This window comes from Cyanistes caeruleus, chromosome 7 (genome assembly GCF_971803275.1).
Source record: "Cyanistes caeruleus chromosome 7, bCyaCae1.hap1.1, whole genome shotgun sequence".
Classification (NCBI taxonomy): Eukaryota; Metazoa; Chordata; class Aves; order Passeriformes; family Paridae; genus Cyanistes; species Cyanistes caeruleus.
The window spans coordinates 6,460,465-6,478,770 of record NC_141707.1 but is presented as its reverse complement, the minus strand read 5'-3'; the positions used below and the strand labels follow the sequence as shown (position 1 = coordinate 6,478,770).

Genomic DNA, 18,306 nt, shown 5'->3' with positions numbered 1-18,306 from the left:
CTCCCCAAAACAGGCTATTCTGAAATAACTGGCTTCCAGAATATTTTTAAAACAACTTTTTCTTTTTAAACTTCTGCTTAAAGCCGAACTAGAAGGTGATGGTCCTACCTTGATGGAAGCCACATGGAGCAAAGTCTCTCCCTTGTGATTTCTTCTGGCAATTGTATTGCCACCAGGGGATTTCAGCACAGCAGGACTGAGCAGTGCTGCTACCTGACCACAAGACTTAGAGGTGGGTGGAGTAGAGGGAGATTCTGAAAGTGAAGGGCTGTTTATGGCTTGAAGGGCTGCAGATCTTCTTGTCTTCATTCCAGTGGGAGTGAGTTTGGATGCGGAGGAGGAAATCTGAACTGGTGTCTGTTCAGTGGCTGGGCAGATGGGGGAGCCCTGCAGTGACTCCTCTAAGCCATCGGCCTGCCTGCCTGCCTTCCCAGGAACGCCCCTCTCACTTCTCCTTGCTCTTTTGGGCTGAGGAGTGCCCTGAAATCCGGATTGCTCCCTCCCACGTTTCGAAGGCGTAGCTTCATTTCCTATTGACAGCAGCATCTCTGCAGCACAATATTTTTCCTTGCTATCTCTTGCAGAGCACACAAACTCATCGTTATCTTTTTTCTCTGGGGATTCTACCTGTGGTAGAACTTCCCCATCTTCTGTATTACTGCTGGAGACAGCTTCCTTTAGAGATTCCTGCTGAGGTCTTTCTTCAGGACTCTCTGGTTCCTGAGTGCACAGCACTACTGGCTGACTGCAGATGGTCACACACTTTTCCCTGGGAGTCTTCTTCTCGGCTCTTTTCTGCTCAGGTTTCTCTAAGCTCCAGTCCTTGTTAATGTCTGCTAGATGTTTCTTCTTCATCTTCCTAATCTGCCTCTGGGTTGGTCTTTTTCTTGGCTTGGACGGAGTTTCATGAGGAGGGGAAGGAAAGAAATCATAAACAGAAGATGTGCCTTGACCAAGGTCGTTGCTTTTAGTCTCAGCTTGACTTCTGTTCACAATGCATCGAATCTTCCTGCTTCTTGGGCTGAACCACATTTTTATCTGCTCCTTCTTGCTCTTTTTTCCCAAGTCTGAGTCAGTTGGTGTGGATGTATCTTCTGCTGAATCTAAGTGGATGAGGAAAAAGTAAAAATAATTATGAAGTACTCTTCAGAACCTCACAAAGCAAAAAAAAAAAATAAATCTCAACAACTAGAGGAATTGATGAAGTGTTACTAAATACAATCTGTGAGTGCCTTCATTCCTTCTGAGAAGACACACATAGTGACTTGAAAAGCCCTGGAAAGGTCACACGCCACTCTGGAGCTCAGAAATCAGTGCAGCTACAGCTATCCATCAGGCAAGTCAGCATCCTGGCAGAGAAATTCCTTCAGCAGTCTGGGTTCACAACACAGCAAGTGCACAGAAGAAGTCTGAGCAGGTCAGAAAACGACAGAAGTTGGTTTTCTCACTGAGTTTTCCTTAGAAATAAGTTTAACAAAGAGGCATGTGCATACACGAAAGAGCAGAGAAACAATTTTCTAAAGAGATATTACAGTTCATCCAAAGATGAAAAGGAAAAATAGCTGTAAGCAAGCAAAAACAATATCCTCATAAAAATGTCAAATATTCCTGAGAAATTTTGGCTGATTCCACAGATATAGCAGATGAACCAGAGAATATATAGAAAATCTGTAAGCAATTGTGTCCTGTCATTTGATCCTTTACCCCTGGGTAGTAAATAATTTCAAGGCAGCTAAGCATTTTGATGATCTCAAACATTTCTTTAAAAATATGCAGTGGAGCAATTTTATAAATCACATCCTACAGCACATTACAAATCAATGACCAGGATGACGGAGGAATATCCTGTACTCCCAGCACATGAAATAACACTTGAGAACAAGGACTGAGGACATAAATACTGTCCTCAATGGCTTAAGAATAAATTAAGGAGTATAAAGTGACCTCAGAGTTAGATACTAATTTAATTTGACAGGTTTTTTGACACAAAAGAACTATAGCAGATAATTTACCAATTTCTTCATTCTGAACTGGTATTATTTTAGGTTATTTGGACAAGTCCTCCAAAGTAAATGCACAATTCATTCTTTCTGTTGCCTCAAACCTCAGGGACTACCACTCACAAAAGTCTTGGCTATTTACAGCAATCAAACAGAAAACCGGTATGAAATTTGTTTTGTGTTTTTCTTAAGCAGCACTAAGACCAAGATTAGAAGGAAGGGAGGATTTTAAGCATTCTTGAAATAAACTATATGAAGTCTCAATTATTAAAAGTGACAGACGCTCACTGCAACAATCTATCACTTTCACTTCAGTGCATTAACTTTCTATGGCTAATTTATTATCTCCATACCTTCCCTTTTACTTTTGGTGTTAGTAACTACAGCCCCTTTTTCACAGCAAGCTGGGATAAAGTCACAGCAGCAGACACACTGGTTCCAATCCCTTAGTCACAAAAAAAGTGCATTTGAAACTCCACTTAAAAGAGAACTGCATAGTAATTCAACACTAAAACAGACATTCACAGTTGTCTTTTAAAACTATATTGCAAAGTTAAATGTTTCCTTAATCTTGATTTCAATTACCCTACTTACCCCTCGAATTAAATCCTGTTACATATTAGATTTAGCTAGAGGAATATCTAAGCCATCAGACCAAAAGTGTCATTAAGAATACAGCTTAAGGCTAGTTAATCATTTAGGCATCTAAAGATAGTCATCAAGTACAGAACTGCAGCTATTTGGTTTTCCTCTAAGGCTGGGCTTGTTGCAAACAAGAAAAAAAGCACTGAAATTGAGACTGAAATCTCAAAACTAGCTAGACTTGAGATCATATCCATTCTCATTCTGACAATAACATCTAAAAAAAGGAAGAACATGATTGCAAGCAGATGCAAAATATAAAACACAAGTTACTATTTACTCATTTTTCCTTCAGTGTTTACACAAACTAGCAGATCTCCTTGAAAAATATTTACCTTGCTAAAACTATCAGTCATCCCCCAAGTAAAAAGAAAGAATGAAATCGGCTTGCAGAAGTAATTTGTGCAACAATTTTATGATAGCCAGAATTCTTTTTGATGTGTATAGCACAGCAAGACTTTAAAGTCCAAGTGACAAATTCAATCAAAGGCACTGTCCTTCAGAAGTATGATCTAAAGCAGCAGAACACAATGAAGCATTTACACTGGATGTACCACTTCTGGCAGCAGGAAAGCCTGTGAAAAATCCACCACGAGGCTTCCTGATCTGTTCATTATTGGTTGCTCAGCAGGGACTTACTAGTCAGGTTATTAGAAACCTGCTGAAAATATAACATGCCGAATAAATACATCCCCAGGAGGGTTTTGCCTCACCTGCAAGGACTTGAGGTGTAACAGAGTATGTTGCATCTTCTAGGACAGGGAGGCACTCATGGGACATGATTAAAAGATATATCCTGACAAAGAGACCCACCCAAAGACCAGCCCTGCACACCCAGGGAAGGAAACAGCTTTTCCTGGCTTTTCTTAGACTCTGCCACCCCTTCCTCCATTTCCAAATTTTACAAGGTAGGGAGCCAAAGCAATTTGGACAAATGGCCAATCTACCCTCCTTGAAAATCAAATCTTTTGATGGACCCAGAGCTGTGAGAGAGAGAAAGAAAGAGGGGAGATCCAGTGCCAAGAAGCTGAAAGGAAGTTCTTATGATTTAATAAGTAAATGTTAATTTATATAAAGAAGGTATTATCTGGTGGCTAAGTTCATTCAGTTAAAGTACCTTCAGAGAAAATTGCTCACAATAAAATCAATCCCCATGAATTCTCTGCTGTCTCTGAGTTTGAAGCCAGAGCTTGGATCTCAATATGATTGAAAAAAATTACTATTATGATTTTGATTTAATCATCTTTTTAATACTAAGTGTCCTCCCAAAAACTTTCAGAGAGGCATTTGGACAAGGTAAATCATGCCCTACTAATCCTAGATTTTAAGCATCTACAACAGCATAAAGAGCATCCACAACAACAGTATTAGAACCAGCCTACAATAAATGCAGTAAATTTAGTGTCAATTACCTATTAAACACAACATTCAGATACACAATGTAGTAACTGAATTATTTCTAATTTAGAGCTATTTGCACATAATAAGCCCAAGTTTTCCAGTGCTCACATTATTAATAGAGTTGGAATTCTTAAGTGTTAAAAGGGTTGAGAGTACACAAAAATACCAGGAGATAGTCAGTGCCTTGCAACTGGAGCTCCCATCTCCAAGTTCTGCTGTAGTGCAACAGCAGACTAGTGGAGGGAGGAAAAAAAAAGGAACAATTAGACAATGTGGTTTAGCTATCATTAATCTGCATCAAAGGAATATAATGATGCACATTGTGTGCCTTTCAAATTATTCTCTATTACGGGTTTCAGAACAGAAGTTGAGAAAGCTCTGTGACAAACTAGTCCCTTATTAAAAATCAAAGGCAAGAGCTTTGGTACCATCTGTGCAACATTAGTGCCTTCACTGAAGAATGATTATTTTGAAAGTTAAGTGTTCAACATCAAGGGGGAAAGGGAGAAATTCCAGCTATTCAAAACTTCATCTTTAGATATTATGAAAAATGCCACATGAAATGCAATCTGATCTGTTACAACAGGAGTTCTACATCCAGTAAATGTGAAACAAAGTCATGATACTATAAAAGGCTGATTGAATGTTGATCTTGCTGAGTGTCCACCAGCATCAGCACGAGCTTAGGGAGCTTTGACCAACACCTGCAAGGCGTAGCTCTGCATGGGAAGAGGGGAGGAAGGTTTTTGATGTGTAAGACTGAAGCAGACTGCTACAAAAAACAAGGTAAAATCAACTAGAAATGGTTGGTGACAGTCCTGAAAATTTACAGCAATCTCTTCTTTTTAAAGAACATTACATAGAAAAGTCTCAGTATTTAAAACTTCTTTCAAAATCATCACTATAAATCAACAAATCTATAGTGTTTTATGCACACTATGCCCATAATTCAGCAAGTCCTCAGGAATTACCCACCTGTGAAGCCCATCAGCCCACCAACATCACTTCCCAAGATGTCTTGGACACTGCAACACTACAGCTGAAGAGCTGGAGCTGCAGACATCCTACCTGTGGTGCCTGCCAGCCAGCTTCCCTTTAGGAAGGTACAGCACAGGGCAGCCAAAAGGTCAGGCACCTCTCCTCACCTTGCCATGGACTCAGCATATAAAACCTCTAAAAAGTGAATTAATTTGGAAGCTCAGCATTTCCTACCTCCAGCTTGAATTTTTCACCTATAATTTGTGTTTTCCAGACAGTTTCAGGCTTGTTGTTTGTCAATTCATCTTTAGTCACCCCAGGAGTGCCATTTAATGTGTTTCCCTCTAATTCAAAAGGAAAGTATTAGCTGTTTTGTACAGTCTTTCCTGAATTATTTGCTGCTGCTTCTTACAATGCACATGCTGTTTGGCAGAAGCTATTTTTATCCCAATGGAATATAAAGTGAGATCTCTCTCATGTCTGCTGTGGAACCTCAGGGTACAAGGATTTTTGTATTTGAAATACTCAGTGTGAGCTTAACCCTATCCTTTTCAGTCACAGCAGTTCTGTGGGGATTTTTAGAGGAAAAACACACAACTCACTGCATGCACTAGCACTGTCAGAGACTAAAAAAATTACTAGTAGGATGCACTTAGAAATTTCAGTGTCAACAAAGATCTTCAACAAGATTTAAGAGAAGCCACAACTGCCTCAAAACAAGGCATACACAGCAAATATGCAAAAGAGACATAAAAAAAATATATGGAAATATTTTTTTCAACTGCTTCTTTTCCTTTCCTGCACTGAAAGATTGATTTTTCGGTCTATTTCTTTTACTGGAACCTGAAGTACAATTTCTGACCTTCTAACACAAAGGAAGAAAATATTGTTGACAGAAGTACAGTGCTGTAAGAACATGAAAGCATGTCCTTAACAAAAGAGAACCTGTGATTCTCCAAACTCAAACATATTTCACTTTGGATACATTAAGTTCAAGGCAGAACTTAATGTATCCAGACATCTATGGGAGGTGAGGGATTTGCCTGAGATAAGGGACAAAACATCCTGAAGAATTTGCTCTCAAAATCTCTACAGCTACAATATCCTGTGATTTTCAACCTTTTTTTTTTTTTCCCCCAACACAATTCGTTGTTCTTAGAGGTGTGCTCATTTACTTACAAATTCAAGTCATTCCTGACAGTGAACTATTACCAGCTCAGGAGGATTTTCTCCTAACCTCAGTATCACACATCCAAGAGGCCACTGTGCTAATCCTTAGCACACTGCAAAGATTACACCTGACAGAAAGGCATCTCCCAAATCATTTCATATAAAACACTCTTGTAAACTTCTATTTTGTGTCTGCTTTCAGGTCAGAACGAGGGATGATAAAAAGAACATTTAGTTCTACGGCCTAGCTACACCATGCAAACTTTAATTTAGAAGAACTATGGGATTCAATGTACTATTCAATTTTTAGTACAGTTAAATAGCAGACCAACTTTTAAGAGTTAATCCACCTCTAAGAGTTCTCCAAAATATCTAAACAGTGTCAATAACGCTACCATGCTGTATTTTAAATGTTTTATTTATAGCATCGCAAATAGTGCCTCTCAAAATGATTCTCTTCCAAGTGTGCTTTTAAAAGCCTTCATCACTTAAAATGTTTCCCTCAAATCCTATTTAAGCCATCATCTGTTTTGTATGCTCCAGGAGATTTAACCACCATAGGATTTTATACCTATATAAAATGTATTCCTTTACACTCAGACACGGGCTTCCAGCCTCATCACTTAAAATCCATTTTGGTGTCGATAAAGAGCTATTCTATAAATGAATGAAGGTGCTGATGGGATTAGACATAGAAAAAGAATCCTTAACTTAGACAAACATATTAGGAAGCAACAATGAAGGAAGAATTACCTATTCTGTATCTGACAACTAAATGAATGTTTTCTAAAACTTGGTATTGCATAAATGCTCGCTCCTCTCTGAGCTTGCAGAAGAAACACACCATCACCTACGCTTATTTCACTACAGTTTTTCCTACTTTGACAAACAACCTAAAATTTGATAGAGATGAATTCCCAGACTATGTTCTCTGCCATCTTCTAGCACAATCAGCAATGACAAAACTTCACTGCAGCAGACTAGCTGATTGTTAGAGACCAGAAAATAAATGAGTTAAGACTTGCTTCCTTTCTCCTTTTTAGGGAAGGAGCGTAGATAATTTTTCCCATGTGCAAAAACCATGAACTGAAAATTACTGGGACAGCAGGCACGACTCAGTGCACAGAAACCCAGAGGCAAGAGAAGATATGCATTAATTCTTTAATAGGGCCCCCCCTAATACAATGCAGAACACACTGGGGCTCCCGTAAGACACGACAACCTGTGCCCCTGCCTTGTGCCATGTGACTCAGCAATCTCTCCCACTTTCATCTAATTTTGGAAGCCGGATTCTAATGAATTATGGACTAACCCGCTCACGCAGATTTCTCAGTAAAACAGATTCAAAGAACGAGCAATCCATACAGACAGTTCTCTTCAAATCAAATTTTCCAAACACGATTTGGAACAGCCTCTCGGAATTTTAAGCAGTGTTGCACTGCTCGTTCCCTGTAAAGCCTGTGAGATGAAACGGGGCAGCCTGGACTCTGCAGCCACCAGGGAGCCAGGTGAGTCTCACCTGAGGTGCCCAGGAGCTGCCGCAGCTTGCTGCAGAGCTGGATCATGTCATCCAGCTGCTGGTTGATCTGTGCATCCTGCACCCAGGCTGGCATGTGGCACACGGGGCACTCGCTGCCAACACAGTCACCCACACAGGACCTGGAAGGCAAAGGGAAAACCCATTATCCAGTGGAAGTTATCAACTGTTCCACAGAGAATCTCTTATTCTAGCATTGACAAAGCACCGCTGTAAAGCCCATACGAGTTGGTCACAAATGCAACACAGGACATATTTATCATGGCAAGTGACAAGCTGAACATAATTTAGCACCCCACCTGCACAGCCTTGTCAGGACAGTCATGAGAAACACAGCGCCCTGCATGCTGACCCAAATTTTCAAAAGCTCTACTGCTGTTTGAGCCCAGGTAACAATTAGGTTTGACAGTTAAAACTACACATTCTTTTACACCTGCTATTCTGCAGCCTTCCATTTTTAAATAAGTGCCAGAAAGCCAACCCATAGTAAACTACAATTTCTGCTTTTTTTTTTCCTAGTTAAAATTTGCTTGACACTGTGAAGAAGTTTCACCAGTGTGAACATTTCTCTGTATGAAGTCCCACAAAGATATCTACACACTCAGAGTATTTTATCACTGCTCTCTTTCACAGCATTTATATCAGATCATCGTGGTGGGACAGGTGGGGAAACAGATTTACTCAGTAATACTACTCTCCCCAAATCAGCCTAAAATCTTTTATTCTTTTGATTATGCCAGTGAGAAGACCTTCTGAGTTGCCATCTGAACTGCAACATTCGAGGGCCGTTGCTTCATCTTTTCTCCAATCTATCCTATTAAATAGAAGTTATAGCTCCACACAGCCAAGGCTGAACCAATTTCAGCAGTCTCAGTTACCTGACCACTGCTCATGTAAAAATTGCTCCTAGGTGTGTTTTGTGCTTTAAACAGGCAGAGGCCATTGTGGCTGAGGCACTCCTGTGTCTGGGAGATTGAAGCCCAGCTCTTGGCTCCAACATATCCTAGATGACATTTGACAAATCACTTGGAGCAAAGGGAAGGGCCAGCCAGGTCTCCTTCCCTAGGGAAGCTGGCCTCAGGCTTCCCAGCCCAGTAAATGGCACTGCAAAGGACATAAAGAGTGACTTTCATACCACAACATCTCTTAATTATGTGCAGCTGATGGGGTTTGGTAATGACTGCAGGTAACCTAGGACAGCTACCCCGACAAAACTGCAGAAACCAATCTTGGTAAATATCCCTGTCCATAACAAAACCATGGTGAGGGAGCACCGCTTGTTTTATGTGTGACCTGAGTACTGCAGCTCATTCCTTTCAGATCTTTCACTCCATTATTACAGAAGGTAGCTCCAGCCACTCACCCCAATCCTCCCCAGGTGCGTTAAGAAATGTCTGTCTTCAGCAGTGGACCAGAATCAGTTCACAACACTTAAACTTGACAGAAATTAAATGTAACAGAACTTCAAATTACCAGAATGTAAACCTAATATCACTTAAATGTAACAAAACTCAAATCAGAGTTGGGAATGTCCCTTTAAAACTTCCAGATGCAACAGAACTTAACTAATTTTGAGCATTACAAAAGAGGTACTGGAAATTTGTCATACAACAATTAAACATCAATGAAAAACATGCAGGCAAACAACTGAGTTACACCTGAAATAGCAGCAACCTGGACTTGCTGGAGAGATTATAAAGGTGAGGCGAACACGTTGTGATTTTATGTAATTTAGTGTTGAGAACAGCTCGTGGTAACTGCAAATACCTAATTTTCTTTTAAAGAAATTAATCTGAGTTTCCTTAGGTTTATTTTTAAAAAGAGCCACTGGCCAAGATTCAGTCATGAAAGGACAGATGAAATTGCTGATAAAAGGTCAGGCATACAAGAGAGAAAAGATCAGGCACAAGATAACTCAGATAATAGCAAATAAATTCCTTTTTCTGGAGCAAGAAATAGCTGTTAATGAGTGCTTAAGACCCCTGTTAGCTATTCTTTCCAGTCCCATTAATACCAACTGCACTGTCCTCTTGATGTTTGGAAAATTTTTCTTTAAAAACCCCACAGAACTTACAGTGGGTGATTTAAATCTATCACCTAGAATACACAGGGGTTATCCAAAATAAAACCTCAAGGCCTTAGATGCCCAAGAGCTAAACAACTATATTTATTAAGCCACATGTTCACATTTATATGAAAATTTTACAAGTTTCTGGGGGTTATTTTACAAAATCATCTGTAGGTAGGTTGTATAAATGAAATAAATAATTTAAAGAATTCCTTCAAACAGCAGAATCATAGAATGGTTCCAGTTGGGAGAGACCTTAAAGCCCATCTGATTCCACCCCCTGACATGGGCAGGGACACCTTCCACTATCCCAGCCCAAGCCTGGCCTTGGACACTTGCAGGGATGGGGCAACCAAAGCTTCTCTGGACAACCTGTGCCAGGGCCTCATCCCCTCTCACTGGGAAGAATTTCTTCCTAATATCCAGTGTAAACCTGCTCTCCTTCAGTGTGAAGCCATTCCCCCTAGTCTTGTCCCTATGTGTTTTGTAAAATGTCCCTTTTCAAGAATCTTCTACATCAGTTAATGGCCACAGCTGGGAAAGGACACGTGTCTGGAGAGAAAAAAATCCACACATCTTTTAGTTCATGCATACTGGAGGTAGAGATGCTGAGGGCATCTGTCCCATAATCAGTTACTCCTTAAAAAGCCAATAAACATTCTACTTGTATTTTACCTTTCAGGCCTTCAGCACTGTAAATTCCTATTAGAAAAGTGCACCTGAAGATAGGGGAGTGGATATACCATCGATGAAGGAGGAGTGTTTCCTCAGCTTTTACTGACGTAGTGACTATAGCTTAACTTGAAGCAAAGCTGAGAATCTATGCTGGTTTACAAGCAGGGGTTAGGCAGTATCCCTCTTCTTCACCCAAAAAAAGGCAGGATTTTATCAGACTGCCTACACCTGTGCTGTGCAGAGAAACTCTTAAGATAGGCTGCAGACCTTTTAGCTCCCTGTGTTTGCAGGTGCATGCCATGAAGAGTATACATAAGTATACACAGTATATATACATAATATACATACATAGGGCAGCCAAAAGGTTCCACCACCTCACCCAAAGGCAGTTCTGGGGCACAAACATTTCAGCCTCTACCTGTATTGACAATTCAGCGAGTTGTCCTATGACAGGTGACGCGACCACCACCTCAGAAGTGCCTCACTGGCAGAATGTTTCTAAATTAAGTCAGTTTTTTGAAGCACTCAGATTATTTGGCCAACAAAGGTACACCTGCCTATGCCAACGTGTTTGGACGCATGTGAAAACAGGAACAGCCACAGAAGCAGCTCTGAAGGAGCAAAGTCTTGGTAGAAGGCCAAACCAACAACAAGCACCACACAACCCTCTGGGGCAGAGGAAAACCCCCTTGGAAACAGGAAATGCGTTCCCAAGCTGCTCTTTTTTCCTTAAGTGAAGGAGAAAGAGAAAGGAGTTGAGAATGATGAGAACTCCAAGTTGTTTTGGAGTTCTACCCCACTACAAGGGCACAATTCCCTCCATCAGACTGTGGGCTCCCTTCACAGCTGGCCGGCATCCTGACGCCTGAACCAGCACTCCTGCATGGGACGCACAGGGGAACAGCAGCTGCCGCTTTCCTCTCCCCCTCAGAAGGGCCAGAAGGCACCAGCGGTGCCCACGTCCCTGTCCTTTCTCCACAGCACGGCGGCGGGCGGCCGAGCCCCGGTACTTACAGGCAGAAGACGTGCTCGCACTGCCCCAGGGACACGGGCTCCCGCAGGACGCCGGCGCTGTGGGCAGAGCAAGGAGAAACTTTTTAACACGCGTGGCCACACGGTAGGGGCCGTGAGGGGAAACGGCGGGGAGGGAAAGGGGGAAGGAGGACATCCATTACCAGCGGGAGCAGCTCAGCGCCTTCTCCAGCCGGCCCAGCGCGGCGCGGGTGTGGGACCAGGGGTGCCCGGGCGGCGCCATGGAGGGGGCGCGGGGGCGGAGGGGACTACCCGGGGCCGGCTGGTTGCCCGAGCGTCCGCGCAGCGCCTCCCTCATCGCTTCCCTCACAGCGGCTCCCTCAGCAGCTCCGATCTCAGCGCTTCCCGCCGCCGCTCCGAATCCCCCGCCCGCCGCCACTGCGCAGGCGCGGGGGCCGCGCGCGCGCTGCCCGCCCTCAGCGTTTCCCGCTCTCCGGGAGCGGGGCGGGGCCACCCTGAGGGGACGGCTGGGGAAATGGCGGAGAGTTCAAAAGCGAGGGGTTATTTAGGGTTTGGCAGGAAAGTTAGTGCTAACGTCTTCACCTGCGACTCGATGGGTGGGAGTCTTCAGTAATTATAGGGAAAATAGGCTGTTGATGTCTTCAGGAACGACTAGGTCCGAAAAAATGCCTTGACACTTGAGGAAAAATCGGTCTTCTCGTTTGTTATAGGACCCAGACAGTTTAAACTTCTGAACTTTAGTGTAATAGGAGAAATGGGTCCGCACAAGTCTCTAAGTCTATTGCAGAACCCAGAGCGTCTGAACTTCCGAGCTTCAGGGACAAATGACGATAGATGTTCAAGCAGCCTGAAGCCATTTCTTCTTGTCCCATCCCTTGTCCCCTGTGAGCAGAGCCCGAATCCCCCCGGCTGTCTCCTCCTGTAGGAGCTGTGCAGAGCCAGAAGGGCCCCCTGAGCCTCCTTTGCTCCAGGCTGAGCCCCTTTCCCAGCTCCCTCAGCCGCTCCTGGGGCTCCAGCCCCTTCCCCAGCTCCGCTACTTTTCTTTTGACCTGCTCCAGCCCCTCAATGTCCGTCTTGTCCTGAAGTCAGACACAACACTTGAGGTGCAGCCTCACCAGTGGCCAGCACTGAGGAAAAATCACTTCCCTGGTCCTGTGGCCACGCTATTCCTGATACAGGCCCCGTGCCATTGGCCTTCTTGCCTACCTGGGCTCAGTTTCAGCTACTGCCTCTGGTACTTCCAGGGCCTTTCCAGCCCTTCTGCCCCAGCCTGGATGTTGGAATCTGAAATAAAGCCTGAGTCCCTCAGAGAGAGAAAAGAACTAAAATATATTAAACCACAGAGGTATGAAGTAAGAGTGTAGGTTTTAGTTTTAAGTAAGTAGCAATATAGCTTAAATGCCTTAAGAGTCTGTGTTAGCTAGTGAAAAGCCCTAAGGCCTAGTTTAAAGTTCAGTAATGATACCCTTCACAGATTCAACTTAACTCTAGACACAATGAAAATATAGTTTGCATTCTTAGATAGAAAAGATAGGACTAGTCACGTAAACAGATTATATGGAAGATTTAGATAAGTACTGACAATGCTTTTGCATGTTAGAATTAAGCTTAGATTGGTGTAGGAAGAATGTTTTAGAATCGTGTTTTTAGCTGATTGGATGATTTACAACTTTAATCCCCTGTATTGGGAAACACACACCCCCACAAAGAAGAGCAGCAGCACCATAGTCATCATCACATCTGAAGAAGAACTGCTCCAACTGCTTCTGCTGCTGCTGCCCAGACCACCGGGCCTTTATACCAAAAGCTTTTAGCATGGACTTTAATTCTCTGCACTCTTTGCCTTCGAGACTGATGCATTCATACAATAAACATCTTTATAGCAACCAACAACTGCTCATCTCCTCAAAGACCCAGAGACCCTCATGAACAACTTGACTCCTGGAGCTGCAGGGTTATTGTGGCCAAAGTGCAGGACCCACTTGGCCTTCTTCAACCTCATACTGTTGGCTCAGCCCGTCTGGATAGCACAACAGAGTCCAAATTGATCACACACCCAAACCTGATGCTCCTGTGTACGTATTTCCAGTGTTTGTGTATCCATAACAAGCATGTCTAACACAGCATGAATATCTCCTGCCCAGACGGGGCCTGAGACAGCTGGGTGGACGTGGCACAGCACCTGCCCTGTGCCAATGCCTTTCCCCTTTAAACAGTCCATTTGCTTTTCTCTCTTTTCCCCATTCCTCAGCTTCCTCTGGCAGAGGCACTACACCAGTCACCATTATTTCAGGTTTCCAGGGTGGTTTTCCCCTCAGCCTGTGTGTCCTGCAGCACCCCAAGCCACAGCCCGATCTCTCACTTCTGCAGGTTGGTGTGTTTTATGCAGTACCTGCACAGAGATGCAGCCCCCGCCATCCCTCTACAGCATAATTACTGGAGCACATAAAGCAGTTATAGCAGGAATTTATCACTTTCAGGTAGAAATACTCCTGGCCAAGTAAAAGATAGAGCAGGAATGCCAGGAGCAATTTATAACGGGCTTACTGACATTTCACGTGGAGAAGCTCCGCCAGTGAATAAGCATCAAGCCATAAATCTCAGAGAAAACATGATTAAAGCCAGCCAGTTATTCTTTGAGGGAACTTCATCATAAAAGGACATGGCGGCATGGAGCTGCAAAATTCAGTTTGCGACAGTCGTGGAGAACAGCCATCAGAGGGGTGTCCCAGCCTTACCTTATCTAGACAGAAGGAGTTCTACTTAAATGTGTGTTCAATCAGGGCTGGAAGTATTTCTTAGTAAGTTATTCATGTCTTCCAAGAGGGAGGTTCTCCAGTTTTCAAGTGTCACACTCCTCTGCTTTCACAGCTTGTTCACTCTGTGGCTCCTGAACACCGGAGATTGTCTAAATTGTGAATTTTATAATATTTTTTTTTCTTTATTTAGGGAAGGCTAAATATTTTATCTTTTTTACTAATATGAGCCAGAGGTGCAGGGAAGTGTGTTCCACACAGGACGTGGAATTGTGAAATCTCTCAGCGCTTTGGATCTGAGAGCGTTTCCTGCTGTCGTCTGGGGCAAAGCTGCCACATCACAGCGAGAAGCAGCATCACGCTCTCTGCATTCATGGTCACTCCCAATCCCTGTCCGTGAGAGAGGACTCCATGGAGGGACTGAGAGGTCAAACAGCAGCCTGTGCAGGTGACACACAAGTCCTCAGAAGCAGGGCCGGGGTGGATGCCAGCCCGCCGAGCCTCGCTCGCCTCGTTTCTCTGCGTGCAGAGCAGGGCTGTTTGCTGCAGGAGCTGCATCAGCGCGCTGGGATCCAGCTGTGAAAAGTGTGGCTGTGGCTGTGTAATGGGCTGTTGTTTCCTGGTGCTCAGGGAAGCCCCGCTGCGTTAATAACACGGAGCGCTGTCCCCTCTGCCGACAGCCCGGCACCCCCGGCGGCGCTGGGGAGAGAACAGCAGCCACGGAGGCGAGAGTGGAAGCGCAACAAAAACAACTTGGTGTAACAAAGCGCACCTTGTAAGGGACACGTGTCGGATGATGCGGGCAGCAGGTGGGCTCGGATGTGTGTCTGACGGGATCTGAGTGCAACGAGCTGCTTCAGGGCTCAGCATCCTCCTTTCCTGTCTTGGGGGAGGAAAAGGGGCAGGCAAGAGGCACGCTGCCCAAAGAGGAGCTTGTCCCCAAGCCCTGCAAGCTGGCACGTCCTTGGTGCCTCTTCCCATCCTGTGTGCATGCACCAACACAGCTGGATACAGGAGGGGATGACAGCAAGGGACACATCGACACACTCACTCTTTCCTTGGGCTGCAGGGGTGGAGCTCAAAAACCAGGATAAACTCACAAAATAAGCTAAGCCTGACATTTTTTTCCTTAAGAATGAAGAGGTGGCAGGTGAAACCTTAACATCCTACTCCCTGTTACTTAGCTCATCCTGTGCTCCAACAACCCAGCTCCCAGCATCTCCCAGTGCACCAGGGATCCTGAAAGATGGCAAAAGGCTTCACTTCTGAGATGAAACTTTAACGCAATTTGAAGCATTCGGAGCAGGTTACAAATAATACTTGATCCACAGATCTCTTGAGCCAACCTGGCATTTATGTTCACAAAATATGAGATGCTGATATATACTGTATAGCCCAGTAAACCAGACAAGTGCCTCCTTTTCCTTTCCTCCAGCTGAAATATGTTTAGTGTCTCTCTCGATAAATCCACAGATGCAATAGTTTCCATTGTGCTGAGACATTATATGGGAATTTACAAACATTTACAACTCAGTTAAACTGAGGCAAAGCACTGCCCTGGGCAGCCTGCATCTAACAAATACTTGTGTTCAAGAAAGATGTAAAAGTCACGAATGATTCATTCTCCTTAATTTTATAAAGGTTAAGGAGCTGGCGCTCTTGGAAATCTAAGAAATGTCTTCTTCAGCAGTGAATTACTGCAACCAATTGGACAGTCAGAGGCAAAAAAAAAAAAAAGGTGGGGGGGAAATAGAGGAAAGCAAGAAATATATCTTTAAAGTTGGTTTATGCAGTATTTAAAGTACAAGTAAAGCCATTCCAGGCAGTATAAGGCCTACACACTTTAAAATAAATTTGTTGCATGACAGAAAGCCAGTGAAAGGGTTTCAGCAGTGGTGTGATATAGTGAGGCAGCAGCGTTTGGTGCGTGCATGAATCAGCGGCTCTGTACCCTGCTGAGGCAATGCTCATCCTCACCGTGCTGGCCTGGAAATGGGATTTCCAAACAGTGCTGAGCTCCAGAGCCAGACCTGCACTGAAGGATGGCTCGGCTCCCTGGCTGAAGAGGAAGGTAAAATATCTTCACCTACTTTGTGCTTCATTTCAAAGCATTGCCCATCTGGTAAAGACCTTTTTATGGAAATACACCGCTACCTGATATTTTATTAATTTAGTGAAGTTCCCCAGCTGTTTTTCAACAAACATACAATTATTATATGATTTATCCTGTAACAGGAAGGAGCGTGCAGAGGGAAGCAGTTCCATTGAGTCTCGTAAATCAGTTGTTTTCCTAGGGGTTAAAAGAGCCAAAGCTCCTTGAAGAGGGGATCCCTCTGCTCTCATCCACCTTAACACAGAGAACATCCTGAAACCACTGTGCCTTGCCAGGAAAGGGTGCCCAGCTCGACGTGCTGAGCACCCACAGCAAGCAACAGGATGGATCCTCTTCATCAGAAGACTGCAGGAAAAACTGGAGGAGGCACAGCCTCATCTTTGAATCCCCTCTCTCCCCAAATGTCTGAATCACAGGTTTTAACAGGCTTCATTTGTTCCTCAGGCCACCCCTCTGGGGCCAATTTTGCTCCTGACCCAAAGCCCTGTGAGCTCACCGTGGTCGCAGAGGCAGCGTGGGCTGCAGCGCTGGTTTGACAGACATCAGGCTGCTGAGATCATTCAGTGCAGTAATTGATTAGGGCTGTTAGACTACCAAGTTCTAAAATTTCAAATATTGAGGGATTTGATCCCCGAAAGGAAATAATAATAATAATAATAATAATAATAATAATAATAAAAAAAGTCTATTACACTTTCAGACTAAGCAGCACAGTCAGCATTGCGTTACACGGCGTTAAATTATTCCTCGAGTCTCGATAGCAGGAACATCTGCTGGTGTTAGACATGGCATTTTTAATTAAAGGCAGCAGCAGAGAAGCCTGTGGTTCATTGGTTCTGCTTTCACCGTGCGAATTGCTAAATCCAAGGAGCACTTGTACAAAAGATTTGGTCAGAGCACAAGCTCTGGGCCCAGCAGTGCAGAAGCACAAGTGGAAAAGCAACAGAGGTGACAGGTAATTTCCACCTGCCCATCACCCAGCAGGAGAGCTCTGTCAATGCCCACACGGGTCAAAACTGTGGGGGATTTGACAAAATTTAAATTACCCTCTGATGTGACCAGAAAAGGGATTTCCTGCAGAAAGGCAAGTAACAGAGAACAGCAAAGCACGAGAAAACCTTGTGCCCAGCTGGGAACCACGTTCACACCTTTGCTGCAGTAGCTGCTGATGCTCCCCTGCTCCAATGCTGGGTTGCATGGATAGATGGCACAGATCCTCCCTACCAAGTGGTACCCCCGGAGTTTCAACTTCCAAAGGAAAAAAGGCTTGAACAGGGAAGAATTTGCATCTCACACAGCTGCCCTCCAAGAACTCTGGCTCTAATCAGGTCAAGCAAGACCAAAAATGCCCATCGCTTCTGGGGTTTGAGGGATTTCAGCAAGGCTGGAAAATGCCCAAAGCCCCCAGCAGTGCAGATATATCCAAGACAGAGACACCCAAAAAACATCCTTGCCCTCTTCTACTTGCCACCTAACCTGCGTCAGGCTAGGCAGTCTGCTTTGATGGGACCCAGCCTTTCTTCAATAAAATCTGAATTTAAATCTGCAAAATGCCAGGTCCTGACCCAGCTGGGCAGATGGGCAGAGATGAGGAGCAGAGGGGAGTTCTTGTCTCGAGCTATGGATGTCAGAAATGTCAGCGCCATGGACACGTGTGGCTGCCTTCTCGTTGGCGCCGAGGGGGCCAGGATTTCCCTCGGCGAGCCCCACAGATGGTGTTTGTTTGCTCAGCCACCATAAGAAAGGAAAATATTTGGTGCAATCTGCTAGCAGACAGAGACAGACATATGGTCGGTGCGAGGCGAGCCTGGATGCTCGGGAAAACACAGTCAAGGCTCTGCAGAGGCTTTTAGATGTTGGATTGCCCTTCAGCTTGAGTGGGAGACAAGTCCAAGGAAACCGCAGGTGAAGCTGGGTGCAGGTTTTGTACTGCTGTAGCTCGAACCCTCTTATTAGCCCCCCTCTAATTAATC

General features: G+C 44.2%; 1 protein-coding gene across 6 annotated transcripts in view; it reads right to left on the bottom strand.

The window, feature by feature from the left end:
• Nucleotides 1–11,977, bottom strand: part of BARD1 (BRCA1 associated RING domain 1) — a 72,685-nt gene extending 60,708 nt beyond the window's left edge. For 3 of the 6 annotated variants that reach the window (XR_015288850.1, XR_015288848.1, XR_015288849.1), the window contains exons 1-4: nt 11,647–11,955; nt 11,486–11,542; nt 7,711–7,850; nt 109–1,103 (exon numbers count right to left, since the gene is read on the bottom strand). Coding sequence is in view for 2 of the 6 variants with exons in the window: in XM_023930412.2 (XP_023786180.2) it covers nt 109–1,103; nt 7,711–7,850; nt 11,486–11,542; nt 11,647–11,801 (1,347 nt within the window). In the remaining 4 variants the exon portion in view is untranslated. Of the gene's footprint in view, nt 1–108; nt 1,104–7,710; nt 7,851–11,485; nt 11,543–11,646 lie in introns of all 6 variants that reach the window. The other 3 variants (XR_015288851.1, XM_086896299.1, XM_023930412.2) reach the window with 2 other exon arrangements.
• Between the last annotated feature and the right edge of the window lie 6,329 nt (nt 11,978–18,306).